The sequence below is a fragment of the Lepidochelys kempii genome, chromosome 5 (assembly GCF_965140285.1).
Source record: "Lepidochelys kempii isolate rLepKem1 chromosome 5, rLepKem1.hap1, whole genome shotgun sequence".
NCBI classification, from domain to species: Eukaryota; Metazoa; Chordata; order Testudines; family Cheloniidae; genus Lepidochelys; species Lepidochelys kempii.
Genome location: NC_136384.1, coordinates 110484354 through 110504840, shown reverse-complemented (window position 1 = coordinate 110504840; position 20487 = coordinate 110484354). Strand labels below are relative to the sequence as shown.

Sequence of the window (20487 nt, the reverse complement as noted above, 5' to 3'; positions counted from 1 at the left end):
GTGGGGTTCCCCCTCCGCCCAGGGCGGATGGGAGCTGCAGGGTGACCATGTTTTCCAAAGAGAAAATGTGACACCCCAGCCACTCGCAGGCATCCTCCTCCCCCCTTGTGAGGCTGTGGCCCATCGCTTGAACCCTGAGGAGAGCCCCCTCAGGAGTCTGTCACCCGTCATTGGAACTTTGCAGGGGGCTTCCTGTCACTTGTCACTGCTGTCGCCTGTCGTGGGAACCCTGCCAGGGCCACGCTGGGTGTCAGTTCTAGAGTCCTGCAGGCCCTGGGGCTGAAGCAGAGAATGTCGCAGAGGTCTCTGGAAGTGACTTCCATGACCTCTGTGACATAAATGTAGCCTTAATTATTATTGCTAAAGACAAATTGGTGGAAATGCATCATATTTATCCCATATTTTGACATCACTTCCCAAATTAATCTGTTTTTATTCAACCTCCCCCCCCCCGCCCACCACACACACACCCTCACACTCCATAATCACTTCTCCTTTCTTTTCAGCCCCATCAAAAGCTCACTCATCCTGCTAGGGAAGTTACGCAGGTCTTTCCTGTTTTACCAAGAAACATGGAACTCATGAATTATCATCAGGTCACACTAAAACAGAAGTCTTAATAATAATAATAGGCTTCGGTCGTGCTAACTGAAATGCCTGTGCAGACTATAGACCAGTGTAGAGTCTCATTGATTTTAATTTAGTCTTATTCAAAGCATTTTACAAACATTGACCCAAATCATAATCATTTTATTCACATGAATAGGCCTACCTACGTCAGTGTTTAGCTTAGCTTAGATTTCAGTGATTTCAGGTTTGTAGATACATTAGACAGATATATGGAGCTACTCGCCATCCATAAGGCAAGCAGAATTTGACATATTTGTATATTCAGTTCCACCATACTCCTACATGGTGGCAGTGGTGGTCCCTATTTTGCAAATGAAAAAGCTGATCCAGAAAGGTTCTGTTACCCAGAGTAAGAGTGGTACCTTACTCTGAAGCTGTAAAGACGCTACTCAGGAAGTAAGAGTCTACTTGGCATGAGTAAGGGTATCAGATTCTGTCCCTAAGTGTTTTGCTAATGGTCGCAAAGGGTGTAATTGTCGAATCTGGAACTAGAATTCAGGACACACAGTGTCAACATCCATTGAATAAGATCTTTCTCGAAAGTCTTGAGAACATTGCAGACCACCTCTAATTTTGATGGTACATCCCATTTTATCCCAAGGAGAAAATAAAGAGAAGTCAGTGTTCTTCTTCATGCCTCTTTCCCCCATTTCCCCCCCCACCCCCTGCACCCAAACTAGCTTTGCCTTTCGTTATTGGCCATGGTCTCTTATGGAAATTCTGCAAAAGAGCCAGACAGATTGATTTCCCATTACTGTTATGGGCTGCTCCTATTAATATGTGAATGATATATTCTTGTTAAATATAATTAAACGCTCCAAAACTATATTATATCAGTGTCCGGTGTGAGTGAAACCCACACAAGTATAGGAGTACAGGTTTAAGGCTTTTCATTAAATCTGTAACCTTGTGCCCATAGCTATATGCTGTATTGAATACCAGGCAATGTTCCCATATTCTTGTATAGACCCTATAGGCACAACTAAAGGAAATAGCAAGAAGGTATTTTTGAGGCACTGGGGTGATAAATGAAAACTTGAATTATATTTTAGCATATGCATGTTTTGTTTTTTAAATTTTAATAGTAGTGCTTTTGAGATGAAAGAATCTGTCATGTAAATTATGTTGGGATGGATTTCGATTGAATCATTTTGTTTCTTTCATTGCTGTTGTAAAAGTTCCTTGGAGACCATTAGAATCTCAATGGAAATGCAAGAAGCACTATGATAGGACCTTTATGAAAAAGATGTATAAAAATGTGTGACACTCCCATTATCCGTGGATCATCAACATGGTAGAACATAACAGCTCCTTTGGAGCTGCTGAAGAATATGCCATTTCAATGCATACTTAAGGAGTCTTTTAACCTGAGTGCTATAGGCTGAGTACACTTTACGATCTTTGGAGGAGTTTTGCTATTTTGTATCAGTCCATACATAAAGATCCTATATTTATTTCTCTGTTTTTCTTCAAGTCTACTGGGTCTTTGATTTCTTTTCTTTTCTTCTCGTCCTCTCTTTTCATTTCCTTGTTGGAGGTATTACTGTTGAAAAGCTAAGTCAGATAAATAGGTTTTGCATTTCACTTTGAAAGAATATAGTAATACATTATATAATTGTAAAAGCTATTTAGCAATAATTTGCATTGGCAATTAGAATGAAATCATATTGTAGTTAACTTTTGAAATGTCTGACAGTATGGTTGTACGCTTGCATTTTTGTGTCTGCTTTGTAACTCAGATGTCTCAACAGTGAATTCAGCATTCAGCTTCTACAGAATCACATCAGGCCCCTTTCACTATCTCCCCTCCCCCCTTCAGTGTGCAAATAAAGAACTAACAAATGTCCTACTACAGTTTTGCCAGATCTGCACCATCACTTACAAACACACTATTGGTGAACACAAACCCTTCTTCTCCTTGCTCCCTCTAAGTCCATCCCCTCCATTGATTGACTGTGTGCATCTATCTCAACAAGAGTTTCCAAATGCAGCTCTCTCGGTCATTTTCCAAATCTGTAGTTACTCACTGTAAGTGATAGGGATTCATTTAAAGCAAATACTATAATAAAAAAGAACACAGGAAGTTAATCTTAAAATGTTAAAAGACATTTTCAGACAAGAATGAGAATGTGTGTCAATTTCAATTTGAAGGCAGTTACAGGCATATTTCCTCACACGTTGGCATAAGGATATACCATACTCCTGGTTTACTCCACCAAAATAATCTCAGTTAAATTAGTTGTGTATTGGGCTCTGCAGTGATCTGAGGTAGATGGCATCATGGACTACATTAGCTTTGGATTAATTAAAGAAACCTTAAACAAATCTTAAAACTGTCTTTTTAAAAAAGTGTTGTTTACTAAAGACCATAGTCTTTGGTTTTTATATGGCTTCTATTACCATAGCATCTGAGCACCTTGCAACCTTTGTTCTTTTTATTCTCACAACACCTCTCTGTTGTTGTTACTCCCACTTTGCAGATGGGGAATTTAGGCACGGAGTACGGTTGCCAATCTTCTACTTGCACAAAACCAAACACTCTTGCCCTGCCTCCTACCTCGCCCCTCCTCCGAGGCACCGCCTTCCACTCACTCCATCCCCCCTTCCTCTGTCACTCGCTCTCCCCACCTTCACTCACTTTTTCATTTTCACCTGGCTGGCTCAGTGGTTGCGGTGCGGGAGGGCTCCAGCTGGGGGTGTGAGCTCCAGGGTGAGGCCAGAAATGAGGAGTTCAGGGTGTGGGAGGGAGCTCCAGGCTGAGGCAGTGGGTTGGGGTGAGGGCTCTGGGGTGGGGCCAGGGATAAGGGATTTAGGGTGCAGGAGGTGGCTCCAGGCTGGGGCTGAGGGGTTTGGAGTGCGTGAGGGTGCTCTGGGCTGGGGCAAGTGGTTGGGGTGCAGGTGGGTATGAGTGCTCTGGCTAGGGGTGCAGACTCTGGGAGGGGGCTGGGGATGAAGGGTTTGGGGTTTAGGAGGGTGCTCTTTGTTGGGGGAGGGTGTGTGGAGTGGAGGTGTTCGGAGTATGGGAGGGGACTCCGGGCTGAGACAGGGGGTTGGGATGTGGGAAGGGATACGGGCTCTGGGCTAGGGGTATGGGTTCTGGGATGTGACCAGAAATGGGTTCTGGGTGTGGGAGGGAGGTCTGGGCCATGGCAGGGGGTTGGGGTGCAGAGGGAGTGAGGGCTCCAGCTGGGGTGCAGGCCTTGGTATGAGGCCAGGGATGAGGGATTTGGGAGTAGGAGGAGGCTGGGGCAGGGGGTTGGGGTGTGGGAGGGATGAGGGCTCCAGTTGGGGGTGCAGGATCTGGGGTGGGGCTGGGGATGAGGGGTTTGGGGTGCAGGAGGGGGCTTCTGGCTAGGGCTGAGGGGTTTGAGGTGCAGGAGGGGGCTTCTGGCTAGGGGTACAGGAGTGGAGGCAGGCTCCAGGTGGTGCTTACCTCAAGCAGTTCCAGGAAGCAACAGCATGTCCCCACTCCAGCTCCTACACAGAGGTGCGACTAGGTGGCTCTGTGCGCTGCCCCATTTGTAGGCACCACCCATGCAGCTCCTATTGGCTGCGGTTCCTGGCCAATGGGAGCTGCAGAACTGGTGCTTGGGGCGAGGGCAGCGTGCAAAGCCCCGTGGCTGCCCGCAAAGCCCCCTGGCTGCCCCTACGTGTAGGACCCGGAGGGGGGACATGCCAGTGCTTTCAGGAGCCACATGGAGCCACAGCAAGTAGGGAGCCCGCCTTAGCCCTGCTGCGCTGCTGACCAGACTCCCAGGCCCCAAAACTAACATCCTCACCACCAGGCTATCATCTTCATCTTTCAGAAATGCTACATGGTTCACATTAAAATTTATAGTCATGTACCTGCATCTCTGAAGCCAGATTATGGCCTAAAGTATCAAGATTCCTGTGGAGCAAAAAGAGAGGCCCAGTTAAGGCTGGGCTAAATATCTGGGCCTGATTACATACCTTAATAAAAAGTACTTATCACTTTTGTAAGGTTTTCTCATTTACCTATTTTAAAAAGAGAAATTTTTATGTTTGTGGAAAGTTTACATGAATTTTCAAATATTATGTCATTTTGATGTTATAAGTTCTTAATGTGGGAAACACATAATCAACTAAGTAGAGTAATACCCTCAAGACGATTTAAGCGATTTTTTTAGTCACAGAAGAGGAAAAGAAACTCTAAACTGGTAAACATTTTTTCAGCTCGTCATTTTAAAATGGCTAAGTGGATCATTTTCAAAGGGGTGAGAGAAAAGTCATTCTTGGGCTGAAATGTTGTGCCGTATTTCAAGTTTCAGCCTGATTCCAGTTTTTATGGGCAACATGCAAATCTTGGGGGCAGGGAAAACAGAGGTGGGTTTATAATGGAAATTCTAGTCAACTTTTAATAAAGCAGCCCTAGCAGTTGACGTTATTTCAGGTGGTGTGTGCGCGCGTGTAGCAGTAACATGAAATGCAACAAATCTACAACAGATTGGTACAAACAAAGTTTTTAAAAATAAGTGAAATAAGGCATTTGTTTATAAGGAAAAAAAATCCCTTACAGTAGAACAGGAATACCATTCCATTTTGTCATGCCTTCATTCTCTTTGCAGTACAATTAATTACAGAGTTCATTAATTAATGAACATATTAGAGAAAGACACCATTACTGACCGGGGAGACCTGAAATATTACCGAATCAATAAAGTATTGAACATGAAACGGGACCTTTCAGTAGAATTTTTTTCCTTGTAACCTACAAACACATATATTATTCTGCATAGTCAGCAGTTCTTTTTTGCCCTTATATTTCATATTACTAATTATTTTAATCAATGATACATACAGCAATGTTTTACAATCTAGCTAATGAGTAAAGGCAGTTGACTTTGGGAATAAGTCCCTGAAATATCTGGATATTTTTTTGCGTCAGGGCTTTTGAGAGTCAAAGGTAGTAAAAGAGCAGACTGGATGGGAGGGAGGAAGGACTCCTGCCTCAGAAATCGAGCAGAGAAACACAGATTGAGTGAGTCAGTAAACCACAAATGGCTTGAAGTTTCTGTGTCTGATTCAAATAAATAAATAAAATGTTTAAAATAGCTTGAACTCCTTTCATTGTCAGCAAACAAAGAGTTTAGCTTGCCCATGCTAATATTTAATGTTGTTTTCCTTACAAATCTGATCCTTTCAGCATAGGGAAGATCATTCCTGTTACTTACAGGTATTGCAGATTTTTAAGTGGAAGCATCTAGGAGAGGTTTGTAAGGTAACAGCATTGATAAAGTTCCCATGTATCTGCAGTCATAGGTACCAAACTCCCTTCCCCTACTGAACCCCCAAGTAATCATTGATTGCATCTAAATCAGTAGAGATATCTTTTCCGGGAAGCACTGATAGTTACAGTAGATTGTTAATCTGTGAATGATCAGACTAAGCCTGCTCTGTCTCCCAAACCTCCATGCAAATTACACCTAAATGCAAGCCATAAATTTATTGGTAGCAGTTTGAAGAGCACAGGTCATCTTTTGCACTGTTTAGAAACACAGGTCTCACCACATTTATGCTGACTTTCTGTGAACTCTTTTCCCCACACTTCCTAAAGTAAACTTTCTTAGCTTTTTAAAGTAGTTTTAAGATTGGGTTTAGATAGATGTATTCATTGTCCAGATTTTAAATCTCAATATTCAGTCTGTGTTTTTAGTAGATTTCCTTTTAAGAAAAAGTGGAAAACATTTATATTTTAATAAATATATGAGACAAAAAGGTAAAGGGCATGTGTGGAGATCAGAGAGAAATTATGAATGCAAAGGAAAGTTACGCTGTATCTCATGAGCCAGTCCTATCTGTACCTCTCTCATTTTATTGCTGCTTTGGGAACGCCAGTTCCCAAACCGGTGGCTTCCTTCTGATACTTAACTGAATTAGATCTTGTGTGAATCCCAACAGGGAAACATGAGAACAATGCTTGGACAACGCTCTGCCTTTATGTATATTTTTATGTGCATGTTTCACTCTTGATTCTAACCAATGTGACATAGTGCTATGTGAAGACATGACTATAACAACATTTTCCTTCAGGCACTTGATTGGAAAAAAAGCCTGAGTTTAGTCCTTGGTCTGTATTCTTTTAAAGAATTTAAGAATTTATTCAGCCTATGGAATAATATAATACATTATTATTGAATAGACTTTTTTTATAATTGCTCAGGGATATTGATATATGCATTTTAAAGGAAAAATAAACCCTATGTAAAAGAATTAACAATGCTTTGCATTTTAGAATTTCTTTTCTTTTTCTTTCTCTTTATGTTCAAAAATCCCAGCCACCATATGGGCAGATAGTTAAAGAACAAAAAAAAAATTATCTGGTAAGATATTTATGTGCATTTGTTTCTTTTTCCAGGCCATCCGCTGTACACTGGTAAATTGCACATGTGAATGTTTCCAGCCAGGGAAGATTAACCTGAGAACCTGTGACCATTGTAAACATGGCTGGGTGGCACATGGTAAGAAATATCTGTTATTTTATCCTCTCTGTTTTGTCCATCTCTATCTCATTTATTATTATTAAATAATGATAATAGCTATATCTGTCCATGCACACACGAGTGTGTGCTTTTTTTAAAGCAGTCTCTACATTTGAGAAGAGAGGGTCAATTATGCCAGCAGTGGCTTCAAGTGTCATTGGAGGCAATGAGTTTGTTAACATTATGTGCAAAGCTAGTGCTTCATTTGTAATGAAAGTAGTGCCAGGTCTCAAGCAATTTTTTTACATTCATATCTGGTGCAGCAAGTCCAGAGGTGCCGGGACTATGAACTGCCAAGCTCAGAGGTGCCTGGGCTCAGCCCTGGCACAAATTGAGCACTGTGTATAGCTCGGAGAACATATTCTAGTTTCCAAGCAGTAATGCTATGCTCACAGCTCTTAGCAGGAAAACAAGATGTTTATAGTATGGTTGCACTGTGGAGTTCACATTGCACATATGCAGCAGCCAAAGAGTCACTGAATTCCCATGGAAACTCAAACATACCACTGTCAGCTTTTTGGAGCCGGGATGTCAGAATAAAGCTGGTATATCCTCTGTGGCTGAATGAAAGCCTTATAATATGGCTTAGCAGCTGATCTTATCTTCCCTATGTTAAAGTGGGTATAGGAGGGCTGGAGTGGGCTCATGTATTTGGCTTGCATCTAAATAAATTTTATAAATATACACCAACTGCTTGGGGTTGGATCCTTTTTTTAAAAATTATTTATTTATTTATTTAGAAGTCAGTCACAAACCTACCATAAACCATGTGTATCTTGCCCATGTCCAATATAGTTTTAGTAGACACAATTAGAAGACAAATAAGAAAGACATTTTCTTCTGAAATGATTTCACGAACATCAGGAGAAGAGAGAGAGAGATGGCTATCTTTGCAGAAGAAATGTATGTCTGAGTTTCCTTCTTACAGTTCAGACTGTGGGCCCCGAAGCAAGCATACTCTCCATTCTCAGTTTTGCCAAGCATCCAGTGGATTGTGTTGTATAAATTCTGTTTTATTTCAGTAAGATCTGAAGGAGAAGATCAGTATCTTTCTCCTAAAATGTCTTTGATTTCTATGTATTTTGTGCGTATCTATGTAATGCATTAATGTGTGTGTGCTGAAACTAATCGTGACTGAATGCTTAACAAAACTGAAAAGCAAGAAGTTCTAGGGGGCTTTTAAAGTGTCCCCATTCCTGGAAGGGAAAGGAGTATGTTTGACGTTCCCCTCTGGTGTTATCCGGACCGGTGATCTGCTAGGTCACTCCAATCCTGGACTCTGGGAGCCAGCCTTACACTGCTATGCTGTGAGAACCCCCATTCCTGGGCTGTTCACGCACAGCCTCTGGCATGTAAGCTGCTCCTTGGATTGTGCAACCGAATGACACTAGCCAATATCTCTGGTCCCAGACACAGCCCTAGGAACCTCCGTCTTGCAGTGTCCAGTTATGCCTGCTGGACACTGGAAGCTTATATGAATTTGCCAGTTTAACAAAGAAATTGATATGTGCCAGCCTTGTTATCCCAAGGGGAGTCTCTGACATGCTTCAAACCAAAAACGCTGCTTTAGGTAGAATAAACAAACAAATTTACTAACTACAAAGATAGATTTTAAGTGATTATACGTCAAAGCACAACAAGTTGGATTTGGTCAAATGAAATAAAAGGAAAATGCATTCTAAGCTTATTTTAACATTTTCAATGCCCTTACAAACTTAGATGCTTCTCACCACAGGCTGGCTGGTTGCCCTTCAGCCAGGTTCTCCCCTTTGATCAGCACTTCAGTCGCTTGGTGGTGATGTCTGTAGATGGAGGTGGAAGAGAGGAAGACCATGGCAAACGCCTCCTCCTTTTATCATATCCTTTCTTCCCTCTTGGCTTTGCGCCAGCCCCCCCCCCCCCGAGTCAGGTGAGCATTACCTCATCGCAGTCCCAAACTGACCAAAGGAAGGAAGGTGACTTACTCGAGAGTCCAGCAGATCCTTTATTGTTGCCTAGGACAGTGTCCTTTGTTCCTGTGAGGCTGGGCTGGGTTTGTCCCATACATGCCCTGATGAGATGTGAACTGCCCCTCTGCTCTTGGGGAGTTTTTGCCTGGATTTGCGTTAAGCCATGGGGACTCATTTTCAGCATCATAACTGTATACATGAAATTATAGCCTGAAACATTACTGTAACAACAGTTACTATAACATCACTATAACAACAATGCTCAGTACATTATGAGCCTTCCAAAGACACCCAACATGACAAACTTTGCATTGGATACCACACAATCATATTATAAGGAAAAATATGGGGGTGCAGGGTGTTCCCTCAAGGTACAGAACGTCACAGTATGCAGGTACAGATCCATTCCTGTGTTGCTTTGTAATGAATGGATAAAGTCCTCTGATAATACTGAAGGTAAAACAAACAAGTAGCTAGTTGGTTTGCTGATGAATTATGAACTGGATTCCTAATTGGGCAAAGCTTCTTTCTGTTCCCCAAAATTTCAAACAAGATATGTGCTCTAGCAATATAACCAGGCCCATTCACATTCTTCGGGGCTTTTGGCCATCACAGTGTCTTTGTAGTTCAGGTAGACATCCAGCTTTGTGCAGGATCAGCACACAATGGTCTGCTGTTCAAAGGGGAGGGAAGACGACTTATCTGGCTTATTTCCAATGGCCAGACAAATTACTTCTCCATGTTGAATATTTGTAATCATATGGCCTGCTGCATGGACTTTAGTTTGGACTATAGTAACCCCGGTTTGTTTGGTTTTTTTTGCTTTTAACCAGAACTCCACATAACAGTGTGGCTTGATTTCTCTGGTTGGTAGTTTTCTGTGAAGTGGATGGGTTGAAAATTGGAATATTAGAAGATAGTGTGAGGCCACCCCATACGTATAACAGAAATGGCCCCGGTGCTAAAGGTGAAAGATGAATGCTGTAAACACTGGGCACACCACTTGCTCGATGCTGTAGTGCTTTCAAATAGAAAAGTTGAGTTTGAATAGATATTAACAAAAGTGTATATTTTAGAAACGGAACCTGCAGAAAATCATTTTCTTTTCTTTTAGCTCCTTTAAAGTAGATGTTGCCAAAGTATTTACATTTTATGGCAGTATAAGGCTAGTCAGATGTATATTGCAAATGCACACTCAAAGCACAGGCTTATAAATTAGTTCCTGAAGACTTTGTGATGAGTCTTCTTGACTTGTTGACTTTAGCTACTCTCCAGAATTTGAGAGGCGCATTCAAAAAGAGACTGATTAATTCATTGTACTGTTGCACCTGGATTTTAAAATCCGTGAATCATTTTACTGTTCAAAAATTACTTCCTTTAAGCCCTAAACACTGTACTTTAATGTTCAGTGAATGCAAATGGTAGTTCCTACTGCATTAATTAGGAGGTTTACTTCTGGTTTTCGTTAACAAATTTCCACTCATATTCTTGATAGATGAGGTAATGTTTTATTAAATGCACTTATCAAAGAATAGGTGTTTCCAATAAGAAGTACCAAGCATATCCAAGCTTGATAACCCAGAATCATAATTAACTGAAGAGGCCAAAAATAGACCTCAGTTGCAATTGTCTGATGTTTTCCCTGACTCATCCACACAGAGTTAATTCATGCTAATAATTGTCCATTTCAAATGTTGGAATTCTGGAGCCAAGAAGGAAAGGGCACACAGCCATAGTGGTATTATTTCACATAGCAACTGCTGTCCTGTTTCTTTTTCCTGTTTCCATTGTCTTTCTCATGTTTTTCTTTCCTCACCTAAAACGAGCTGTGCGCTTCTTGAAAGGAAAGGTTTTCTACAAGTTCAGTTCTTTTCTATTCAGAAGTGCCAAAGAAGGATGTCAGTATAAGAGCAGATTCATCAAAGCAGTTCTTTTGTGGCAAGATAAATGTTTCTGTTGGCAAAAGTTCAGTTTATTGAGTTTTGACCCTGCACCCTTTCACTATAGTGGTAATCCTACCATCAGCGTTTTTAAGGCTCAAGACAAAAACTGCATAGAGTATAGCCCCCTTCTCTAGTACTGCTATGCTTAGGAGGGAATTGGTTGTATCTAGTGTGTATTACTGAGTTTTTTAAGGGGATGTAGAGAATTGGACTGTTTTAATTCCCTTCCAGCTGAAGCTTGGCATTTGTATTGTCAGCTTGGATGGAGATTTATTTTCTAAAACAAAAAAATAAATCATTTAAATTGGATAAGCCATTTCCGAGGCCTAGAGCAGTAAAACAGACAAGGGTTAAAAAAAATCTTAAGTCACTTTATATGACCCATAAGATACGAAATAAATAAATAAAATCTTAACAGTGAAATTGTGTGGGCACTTTGATTTAGTGTAGTCCAGGGCCATTTGGTATTTTTTAAAGAAAACAATCAGATACTTTGAGTAGACACTGTAGCTGCCTCTCCTAATATTTTGGTTGTGTGACAAGTAACCAATGCTAATAAAATAGCCTTAAAACTATACCAGATTGGGTACAAAAATTCACTTGTTCAACCTTAACGATGATGATAATGATATTTTACATGCATGTCTTCCCCCTTTCCCCCACCTCCCCCACCCCCACAAAAAAAATCTTACTTTAGGCCGGTGAGAGAGGAGAATTATGCTAGGCAGTAATAAAATCTCGGTGATTACATTGACTCAGCATTTTGTCCACTTGATCTGTCATTGATAAAAGAATATGAACTGTCATGCCACCAGATGTACCACAGTTGTGATATCTAGTCCGACTGAATTACTGACCTGATACAGTATCAGTGGAAATACAGTGTTACCCTCTTGCAATGATTTGTTTATTTTTTCACAGAACAATTTCACAATGAGAAGAAACATGTTTTGCATATCGCAACGTGCTGAAACTAGTCAGGACTTTCATTCTGTTTCACTACAAATGGAGTTCCACTATATCAGACTTCACTATTGTCAGTTCTACTGGATGTTTATTAAACCTCTGAATTCACTGGCTGAAAAATGGTCATATAATCAAAAATAGTTTCTTGCGTTACCCATAAATTGGTCACCCATCTAAACTCAGTTAGATGTCGGATACAGACCCATTCTTGATATATTGTGCAACTATTAATATTCTTGAGCTAGTTGAATTTCACAGTATTCTTGGAATCGAGCTGTTGAGGGGAATCGAGCTGTTGAGGGCAATTAAGTATCCTGTGAATATTTATTTTCGTTTCCCTGTGCAAAAGTGGACTTTTTCTCAGAGCAATAAGTTGGCCCTTAGCTCGCTAGTAAACAGTGCCAGGTTTTTTTCTTGGTGTATGCTGAGCAGGGAAGCTCTGGGCAGGGCCTTTTATTCTAGACACTGTGCTCTGGGCGTCTCTCTTTGCTATACCTGTCCTCTGAATTTCACATGACCTCTTCTCTAAGCTGGGTGCTGGCCAGGCCTTTTCTCTAATAAATCTGAGCTCAAATTCCTTGGTGGATTTAATGAAACAGAAATTGACTGGAGTTTTGCATCACATAGTGCAAAGCCATTACTCCTTTTGGTTGAAAAGGTGCCATCCAGCGAGTATTAATACCCAGCCTCACTATGTGGGTTACACTTTAATCTTGCTGGGGAAATAGTTTTCTGCTGTCAAGTTTTTGTATAATGCACACACTAACTTGCTGTAAATGAGACCAACAATCAAAACAATGACCCTCACCAAGGAACTGAGAGTGCTCTATCATAAATTCACATGCATGACATGACTATGACTTCTTGTTCATTCCGAATGGCTGAGCAGCCATTTCTATATGGTAATTTGTAAAGTTGTCAGGTAAGGGAATGGTGGGGAGAGAGAGAGAGAAAGGGAAAAGGAGGGGGAGAGAAATGCTATTGTCCTATCAGCTACTGAAAATTTTAGAAATTTCATCTCTCCCTGACCAGACTCTCTGTACAAGTTTCTATGAGGATGTGGTTTAATGCGGAGGTTTAGGACTTTTAACATGAGCTGCATGGAAAAAAAAAAGTGTTAAATTAAAAACCTTTCTGTGTTATCACATTTATCTCAGTCCAAAGCTATTGAGTGACAGAAATCTGGAGCATTACATTTACAAAGCCAGAGCTCAGCTCTGACACAAAACCAAAGGAGGTCACAGGTATAACTCTCTGGCTAAAAATTGGCATAGATTGCAAGGGGGGCGGGAGAGATGTATGTGTGCACACTGTAGGTAGATTTGAATAGAAAATATTTCTATATTTTTAACCGTCCTGTAGAATTTAATAGAGAATCATAATCCTTCTGTAGAATACTGTAGGATGCTCATTAAAACCACATTTTCAATTAAATTGTATAGGTTTTCAGAGTAAATTCATATTAAGTGGCTATAGAAACCTATTGGTTCCCTCTTCAATTATATAGGACTTTTCCATAAGCATCTTTGTAAAGGAATTTCTTTAGCTCTTAGTTACTTCTCCATCTGGTTATTAAGACCAAAAACTAAGTCTTCATGGCTGTTAAAGTGACTTTAAAATAAAAGTAATGTTAATCTAGCTCTAGACTGGATTTAACTGCTCCTGAGATTCCAAGCAGACATCCAGGTTCATGTACCTCCCTGGGCAAAGTCTCTTTAATCTATCATTTTCTTTTTGTTCTAGTAAGGTATAATCAGAACTGGGTTTTTTGTGGGGGTGGTTTTTGCCTAAAATCAGTGATCCCTTCTTGGTCTGACCTGGGAGGACCATGTATTTGTTCAGTTTGTTTCCTTGCTCATCAGCTTACAGTTGGTGTGCTTTAAAGGAAAGTATCCATGTAAACAAACCACACAATGTATTGGTCTTTTTCCTCTGGTTTTGTGTGTCTGTAAATATTTCAGTTGAGTGTAAATACAAATGGATCATACAGAGTCCTCACAAATTACGGGCAAGAATAGCTTGCTTCCAATACTGGAGTATCACTGTGGGATGTTTTGGTGAATGCAAGGGACAGAGATTCAAAAGTTCCGCACCAAATTTTCTGCTCCTCTCAGCTTCTCCTCTCTCCGCCCCCACCCAAAGTGTAATGTTAGAGCAGTATTTGGCCCATAGCTTTCATTTCCAGTTCTGCTACTGATGCATTGTGTGATCCTGATCAAGTCATTTTCATGTCCCTGGGTCTCCGAGTCCCTGTCTGTAAAATAGGTATAATACCCGCTTTCACAGCTGTGGCGTCTCAACTAACTGTAAAGCATTTTGAGATGTTTAGTTAGAAGTTGTTATAGAAGTGTAAGACATTATAATTACTTGCCCATTTGTTAAGTTATATTATTAAAGTGACATTTACAAACTAGCCTTCATCTAGAGATAAACAAGCCCACATAGATTTTCCTCCAGTGATGAGAGGTAAGAAAGTCTTCAAAAGCTGGTCCTTCCCTTGAAGAGGAGAGAAGCCAGTAAGGGGTGTGGATGCTGTAACTAAGGGTGCTGGCTTGAAGTGGTTTCCATCATATACCAGGTTTACAGTTTGGTTCAATGGCTCTCAGCTCCCCCACTATGCTAATTGTTGCAGCACTCCTGGTAGAAAGAAAAGTTTTCTATTTGAACTTACCAACACCTGGGGGGCTTTAAAAATATGGGGACAATGCAAAAATATTAGTAATTTAATTTTGTTAATGAAGCATAATGAAGGATAGTTTTGCTTTCATTGATAGTCCTCTATTAAGGGACAGTAGCAGCTCACAGTTCAGTTTCTTCTTTGAATGAAAGCCTGTGGCACCCTTGAGCATGATCAGTGAAGTGTGCTGACATAGGGGTTAACTATATGACCACTGGGGAAGATGTGGCTTGAGCCTCTGAATGCACAGCAATAGCAGATTGGTTGGAACTGTCTGCTGGATTTTGAGCATCATAGGACCAGTACTGTGGAACTTCAGAGCAGGAGTCTCAGCTGAGCTGTGGCTGTCAATTTGGGCACTTTCCTAACAAGCAGTCATGGTTACCTGAATTTTAAATAATGAAACCCGTAACACTGATCCTGCTGCACATGAAGGGCTGTGATGTGCTAACCCTTTTACCAGTTTATTATGTTTTATTACATCATACATTTTATATCTTGCGAACAATCCTTCAGGAAGCTTAATTGTTTATAGGAACATCTTAATTAACTAGAGTTCACCAGGTTAAGCAGAACACAAACAAAACAAACTCAACCACTCCATTCAATCTAAAAGCACAAGGTTAAAACAGGGAGAAGGATTTGATGGTGAGAATAAAAATTGCATATTGCTTTCAGATGTTATAATGTAATGATAAGGCCTTGGGTAACTTTACCTCTGCTTTCTATATTGTGAATGTGACAATCACTGGATGGGAAAAACATAGTGTTACCTTGACTTAGTAGGAAGAACTTTGACTCAAGCTATAGCGTTATGAGGAAATTTGCTTGGTTAATTTAGTAGAGTTCCCAATTTTTTATCCCATTCCCTTCCAGATTTCAGAAACAGAAAATGTATTCTGTAAAGCATACACTTAAAACCCTGAAAGACTTCTCTAATTATATTCTAATTGATTGCAGTCAAATTTGCTGAAGTGTATTTAAACTGGAGCTGTGTGAAATGGTCACACTACATGAACTTTATGGCAATCACCCACAAGTGTCTTCTTTAGTTGTGGGGTGGGGGTAGAAAAGAATGTTGTTGTCAAGGTTCCTTCCCCACTCTGAACTCTAGGGTACAGATGTGGGGACCTGCATGAAAACCTCCTAAGCTTATTTTTACCCGCTTAGGTTAAAACTTCCCCAAGGTACAAACTATTTTACCTTTTGCCCTTGGACTTTTTTTGCTGCCACCACCAAGCATCTAACAAATATATAATCGGGAAAGAGCCCACTTGGAAACGTCTTTCCCCCCAAAATCCTCCCCAAACCTTACACCCCCTTTCCTGGCGAAGGCTTGATAAGAATCCTCACCAAATTGCATAGGTGAACACAGACCCAAACCCTTGGATCTTAAGAACAATGAAAAAAGCAATCAAGTTCTTAAAAGAAGAATTTTAATAGAAGAAAAAGTAAAAAGAATCACCTCTGTAAAATCAGGATTGTAACTACGTTACAGGGTAATCAGATTCAAAACATAGAGAATCCCTCTAGGCAAAACCTTAAGTTACAAAGAGACACAAAAACAGGAATATACATTCCATTCAGCACAGCTTATTTTCTCAGCCATTTAAACAAAACAGAATCTAACGCATATCTAGCTAGATTACTTACTAAGTTCTAAGACTCCATTCTTTCTGTTCCCAGCAAAAGCATCACACAGACAGAGAGAACCCTTTGTTTCTCCACCCCCCTCCAGCTTTGAAAGTATCTTGTCTCCTCATTGGTCATTTTGGTCAGGTTCCAGCGAGGTTATCCTAGCTTCTTAACCCTTTACAGGTGAAAGGGTTTTTCCTCTGGCCAGGAGGGATTTAAAGGTGTTTACCCTCCCCTTTATATTTATGACAGATGTTTAAAAGGGTAATACTAGTCACAGGGCCTGATATTACAAGGGTTGAACATCTTCAGCTACCACTGATGTCAGGGCAGAAGGGTCTCAGTGGGAATTTGAGGGTGTTCAACACTTCTCAGAAGGCACTTGGCATAGATATAGTTATCTAGTTAAGTGTACAGTTGCATGGTTACATTGGTTAGCTTCAGCTCCTCATTTTGTAATGTTTGAAAAAGAACAACGCTTTTACCAATTGGTGATTGCTGGCAGCCTGCTGGCCATCTCAGGCTCATGCAGCCAATAGTGATTTGGGGATTATCAGCCTGAAACTCCACTGTGGTCTTAATTTGCAGAACAAAGTCCTTGTTGCCTTCTTAAAGCAGCCTTACAAAATGATACTTTTCCACTCCGCCCAAGTGAGTGGTTTTTTTTAATACATGATATATATTTCATTACAATTTTAAGGCTAATTTAAAGATGAGCATCTCCCAGACAAATTATGTAATGTGGCACAATGAAGCTTGGGAAGATCCAAATTCAGTCTCTTAATCCAGGATTCCCAAACTTGCTTACATGCAACAATATATAATAAATTATTGAGGAGATGCTATTTCCAGCACAAATACAGCAGGGCCACATTCCCATTGTAGTGTAGAAGGAGGGATGCTTCAGGAGGGGTATGGAGGAGGCAAAGATGCTTGGAGAGTAGGCAACGGGAGGGAGGAAAGCTGTAAAATGAATGGGTAGTCAAAGGAACCTAGGTGCATGAAATGGGTAACTTCTGTTACAAACTGTAATCCTCAACAATAATTTAACAAAAATGTAGGCCCATGCACTGCTCAGTAGTGGCCATATCTGCCAGGAAAGACAGTTATATTAATGCATTAAGATAACTGTGTCCCTGTTCTCATGGTCTGTCCCTATCAGTGTTGTCCTGATTTTGTAACCTGCAGACTCTGGCCACCTGAAGGGCACATCAGCCAACTAGACTGCTGGCTGAATGCATACATTCCACAAGGACCATCCTTACCAGGCCTGTCACATGTTGACACCTGCTCATCCCTGCCCACACATGGGAGTCCAAGGAGATCTCCTTTTTTGCTTCAGTCTTCCTCCACATAGACTCTCAAATCCACATGGCGGCAGGAAAAGAGCAAGAGGGATTTGCTTTTGAAGAGCAGGAGGAAAGGGAGCACTGGGTTCTCTTGTCTCTCTCCCTGCTTCTTTCCTCTCTCTCTAGCCCCCCCCACCTTCATGCAAACCTCCCTAACCGTCCCCTGCCCTCAGTGACAGGTGTCCTGGTTTTTTACTTAGACAGCCTGCCCACCCTGAGGCTGTTTAATAGTCCATATTCTAGTCTGGGAACAGAGACTGGGGCTCTCCTATCTCTTCTAGCAGTTCAATCCCTTTGATCATACCAGACATCAATGGGGAAAAAAAGAACTGATTTTTTTAAATTTAATTTTCTTTTCAGGTTCACTCCTGAGTTTAAAATATATCCCCTCTCATGGAGTATCTCCAAACAGTCAAAGTTGCTTCTAACCTTCATATCGCAGGCAATAATTTAGGGAAAACTTTTTCTTCCACTATTGGTGAAAAAACATATATATACATAAAACATAAAAGAAAACACCTGTTTGGCTTGCAGGAATGGGCCTGGGAGGCTGTTTTCCTGACAGGCCAAAAGCGACCATCGCAGGGCCCCTTAAAAAAAAAAAAAGTCCGGATTTTTTTTCCCTATTTCATGTGAGCATTGGCAGAAACTCTGACAAGCAGTTCTTCATATTTTATTATGTTCTTGTCTGGCAGAATCTCTGTCAGGCAAAAACCTTGTCAGCGGAAAACCTGTCGTAGGATCAGAGGAGACAAAAACAGGTGTCACACAGGCAGTCAAAACTGAAGGGAAAAAAAGATTAGGCTAAAGACAGAAAGGCAGACAATTACATTAATGCCATTGCTTTTATCTTATAGATGTGTGTTATTATCTCGGGGTGCTGAGTGCGCAATTGCCTCAAAGAAAAGTAGACAGGAGACAAGGGGAAACTTGATAGTTATTAACTGAAGAGGCAGTGTGTCAAAGCTGGATGGGGTTCAAAGTTTTGTAAAGGGATAAAAAAAATAGCAGACAGCAAAGCAACGTCTGTGAACAAACGGTAGTTCTGCTTTCGGCTACATAAACCTAGTAGCAATCTAAATTTTTCAACTTGGAATCAGATCATAGAGAGAGAAATTAATGAAAGATTTCCTTCAGACTTTTAAAATAACATTTATTCTGCGTACATGCAACTGAAATTTAGTCTGTTTTTCTGTTGGGTTTTTTTTTGGTCATTCAAGAAGCATGCGTGACGCAGGAAGACAGGCATTTGTCAGCTTAGCTGTATTGTTTGGGTATGTATAAAACACCCATGATCAACACACTTTTATTTTTAAAAATCTATTAAGAAACCTTTAACTAAGTGTGAACATTTGTACGTGTAAGCTGTAAATTAAGAGATCACATATGTGTCACTCTATCAGAGACTAAATTAATTTGGCAAATGGCTTCCATTGCTAGTTCTTAAATACTGTAAAAATCCAAAGGAAAGGTTGCTTTTGCTTCCAGATCAGAAAATGCTGTCCTCACTCTACCTCCACAATGTTTTAAAATCTGCAGTGACTGAGTGAATGTCTCCTAAAAGTAGATTAAATTAGGACAACGATGAGAATGGGGTGAAATGAAGATAGTCCAAGGATGCCATTTCATGCCTCGTGCTTTGTTTGCACTGTATCGGGATGTCATCTCTCTACCCTAAATGTTCATGTTCTCTCACTGTTTGAATTGAAGGGTGGATGGGGAGATTTCATGGCATTTATACCCTTCTCTGGATATTGCTGCATATCTTGCCTATGGGTACCTTCCGTTCCTGGCTAAGGATGACACTTTTGAAGAGCACATTTTTCACCTTTGAAATGCACTGTATTGTGCCAAATGGCAGGTATTAAAATTTGTTCGAGAGGGAGGATATTTCTAAACCACCCCTAGGATTGCTGTAGTTTGCCAGCCCCTTCAGCAAATTCAGCAAATTACTTATTCATTTGCTGCATTCCCTCCTTGAAGAGGTGTCCTACTTTTGTATGGTGGTGGATGGGTGATTGGAAAAAATAAATCTGAACTCCAAAAAATTTGCAGCCGTTCATTTTCACCATTCCGTCAAGTAAATGTAAAGCTAACTGTACTATATTATATGTGGAAATTGCCACTAATAATGCTCTGTTTGCTCATCCCATGTTGATTGTTCTACGCACTGTGTTGCAACAGTGTTATGGAGCCTTGCCATATGGGTCTTGTATATTTAACCTGTCTGCCAAGCTTTGTTGCTTCAGAAAGTGGCTCAGCTCATCTTAAAATAAATAAATAAAAATCTCCCATTTGTTGCAAGGCTCCCTGAAGTGTGACTCACTCTGCTAGTCATGGAAACACAGCAGTTTAATGCGGGAGTTACACCTAGGGTAAAACCAGCAGCAGGAAACAGAAAACTTTATTTTTAAATTTGTGCATGCGTTGTGTGCATGTCTGGTAGGTTGGATGGGGTGGTGTTGGGGCTCCAGGAAATATAATAAATAGAAAAAGTGTTCAATCTAGATTTAAGATGGAAATGGGAATGAGATCCATTTTAATCAATAATATTTTCATGTTAAAATGTGTAGTATTCTTATTATGCAAAATTTTAGCTGTGAGGTATAGTATTAGTCTACTGGAAAGTCTTGATCTTTTTGGAGACATACTTTTACTAGACCTGCTTTCCCCACTCCAGAGTTCCTAAATATTCTGCTAGAATCTGCAGATTTACAAATAGTATGTGCATTTAAAAGTATAATTCTCATTAAAACTAGCAGGTTTGTAATACTTTTATATTGAACCAAGGCAAATCTCATTCAAACATTATTCAAAAATGGATGTGAGACTTTAAAT

General features: G+C 40.5%; 1 protein-coding gene across 1 annotated transcript in view; it reads left to right on the top strand.

Annotated features, from left to right (window-relative positions):
* The window catches only part of BNC2 (basonuclin zinc finger protein 2), a 393119-nt gene that overhangs the window by 257497 nt on the left and 115135 nt on the right, over nt 1-20487 (top strand). Inside the window, exon 3 of the mRNA XM_073346265.2 lies at nt 7007-7109. Within this exon, the coding sequence (XP_073202366.1) occupies nt 7007-7109 (103 nt within the window). The remainder of the gene's footprint in view (nt 1-7006; nt 7110-20487) is intronic.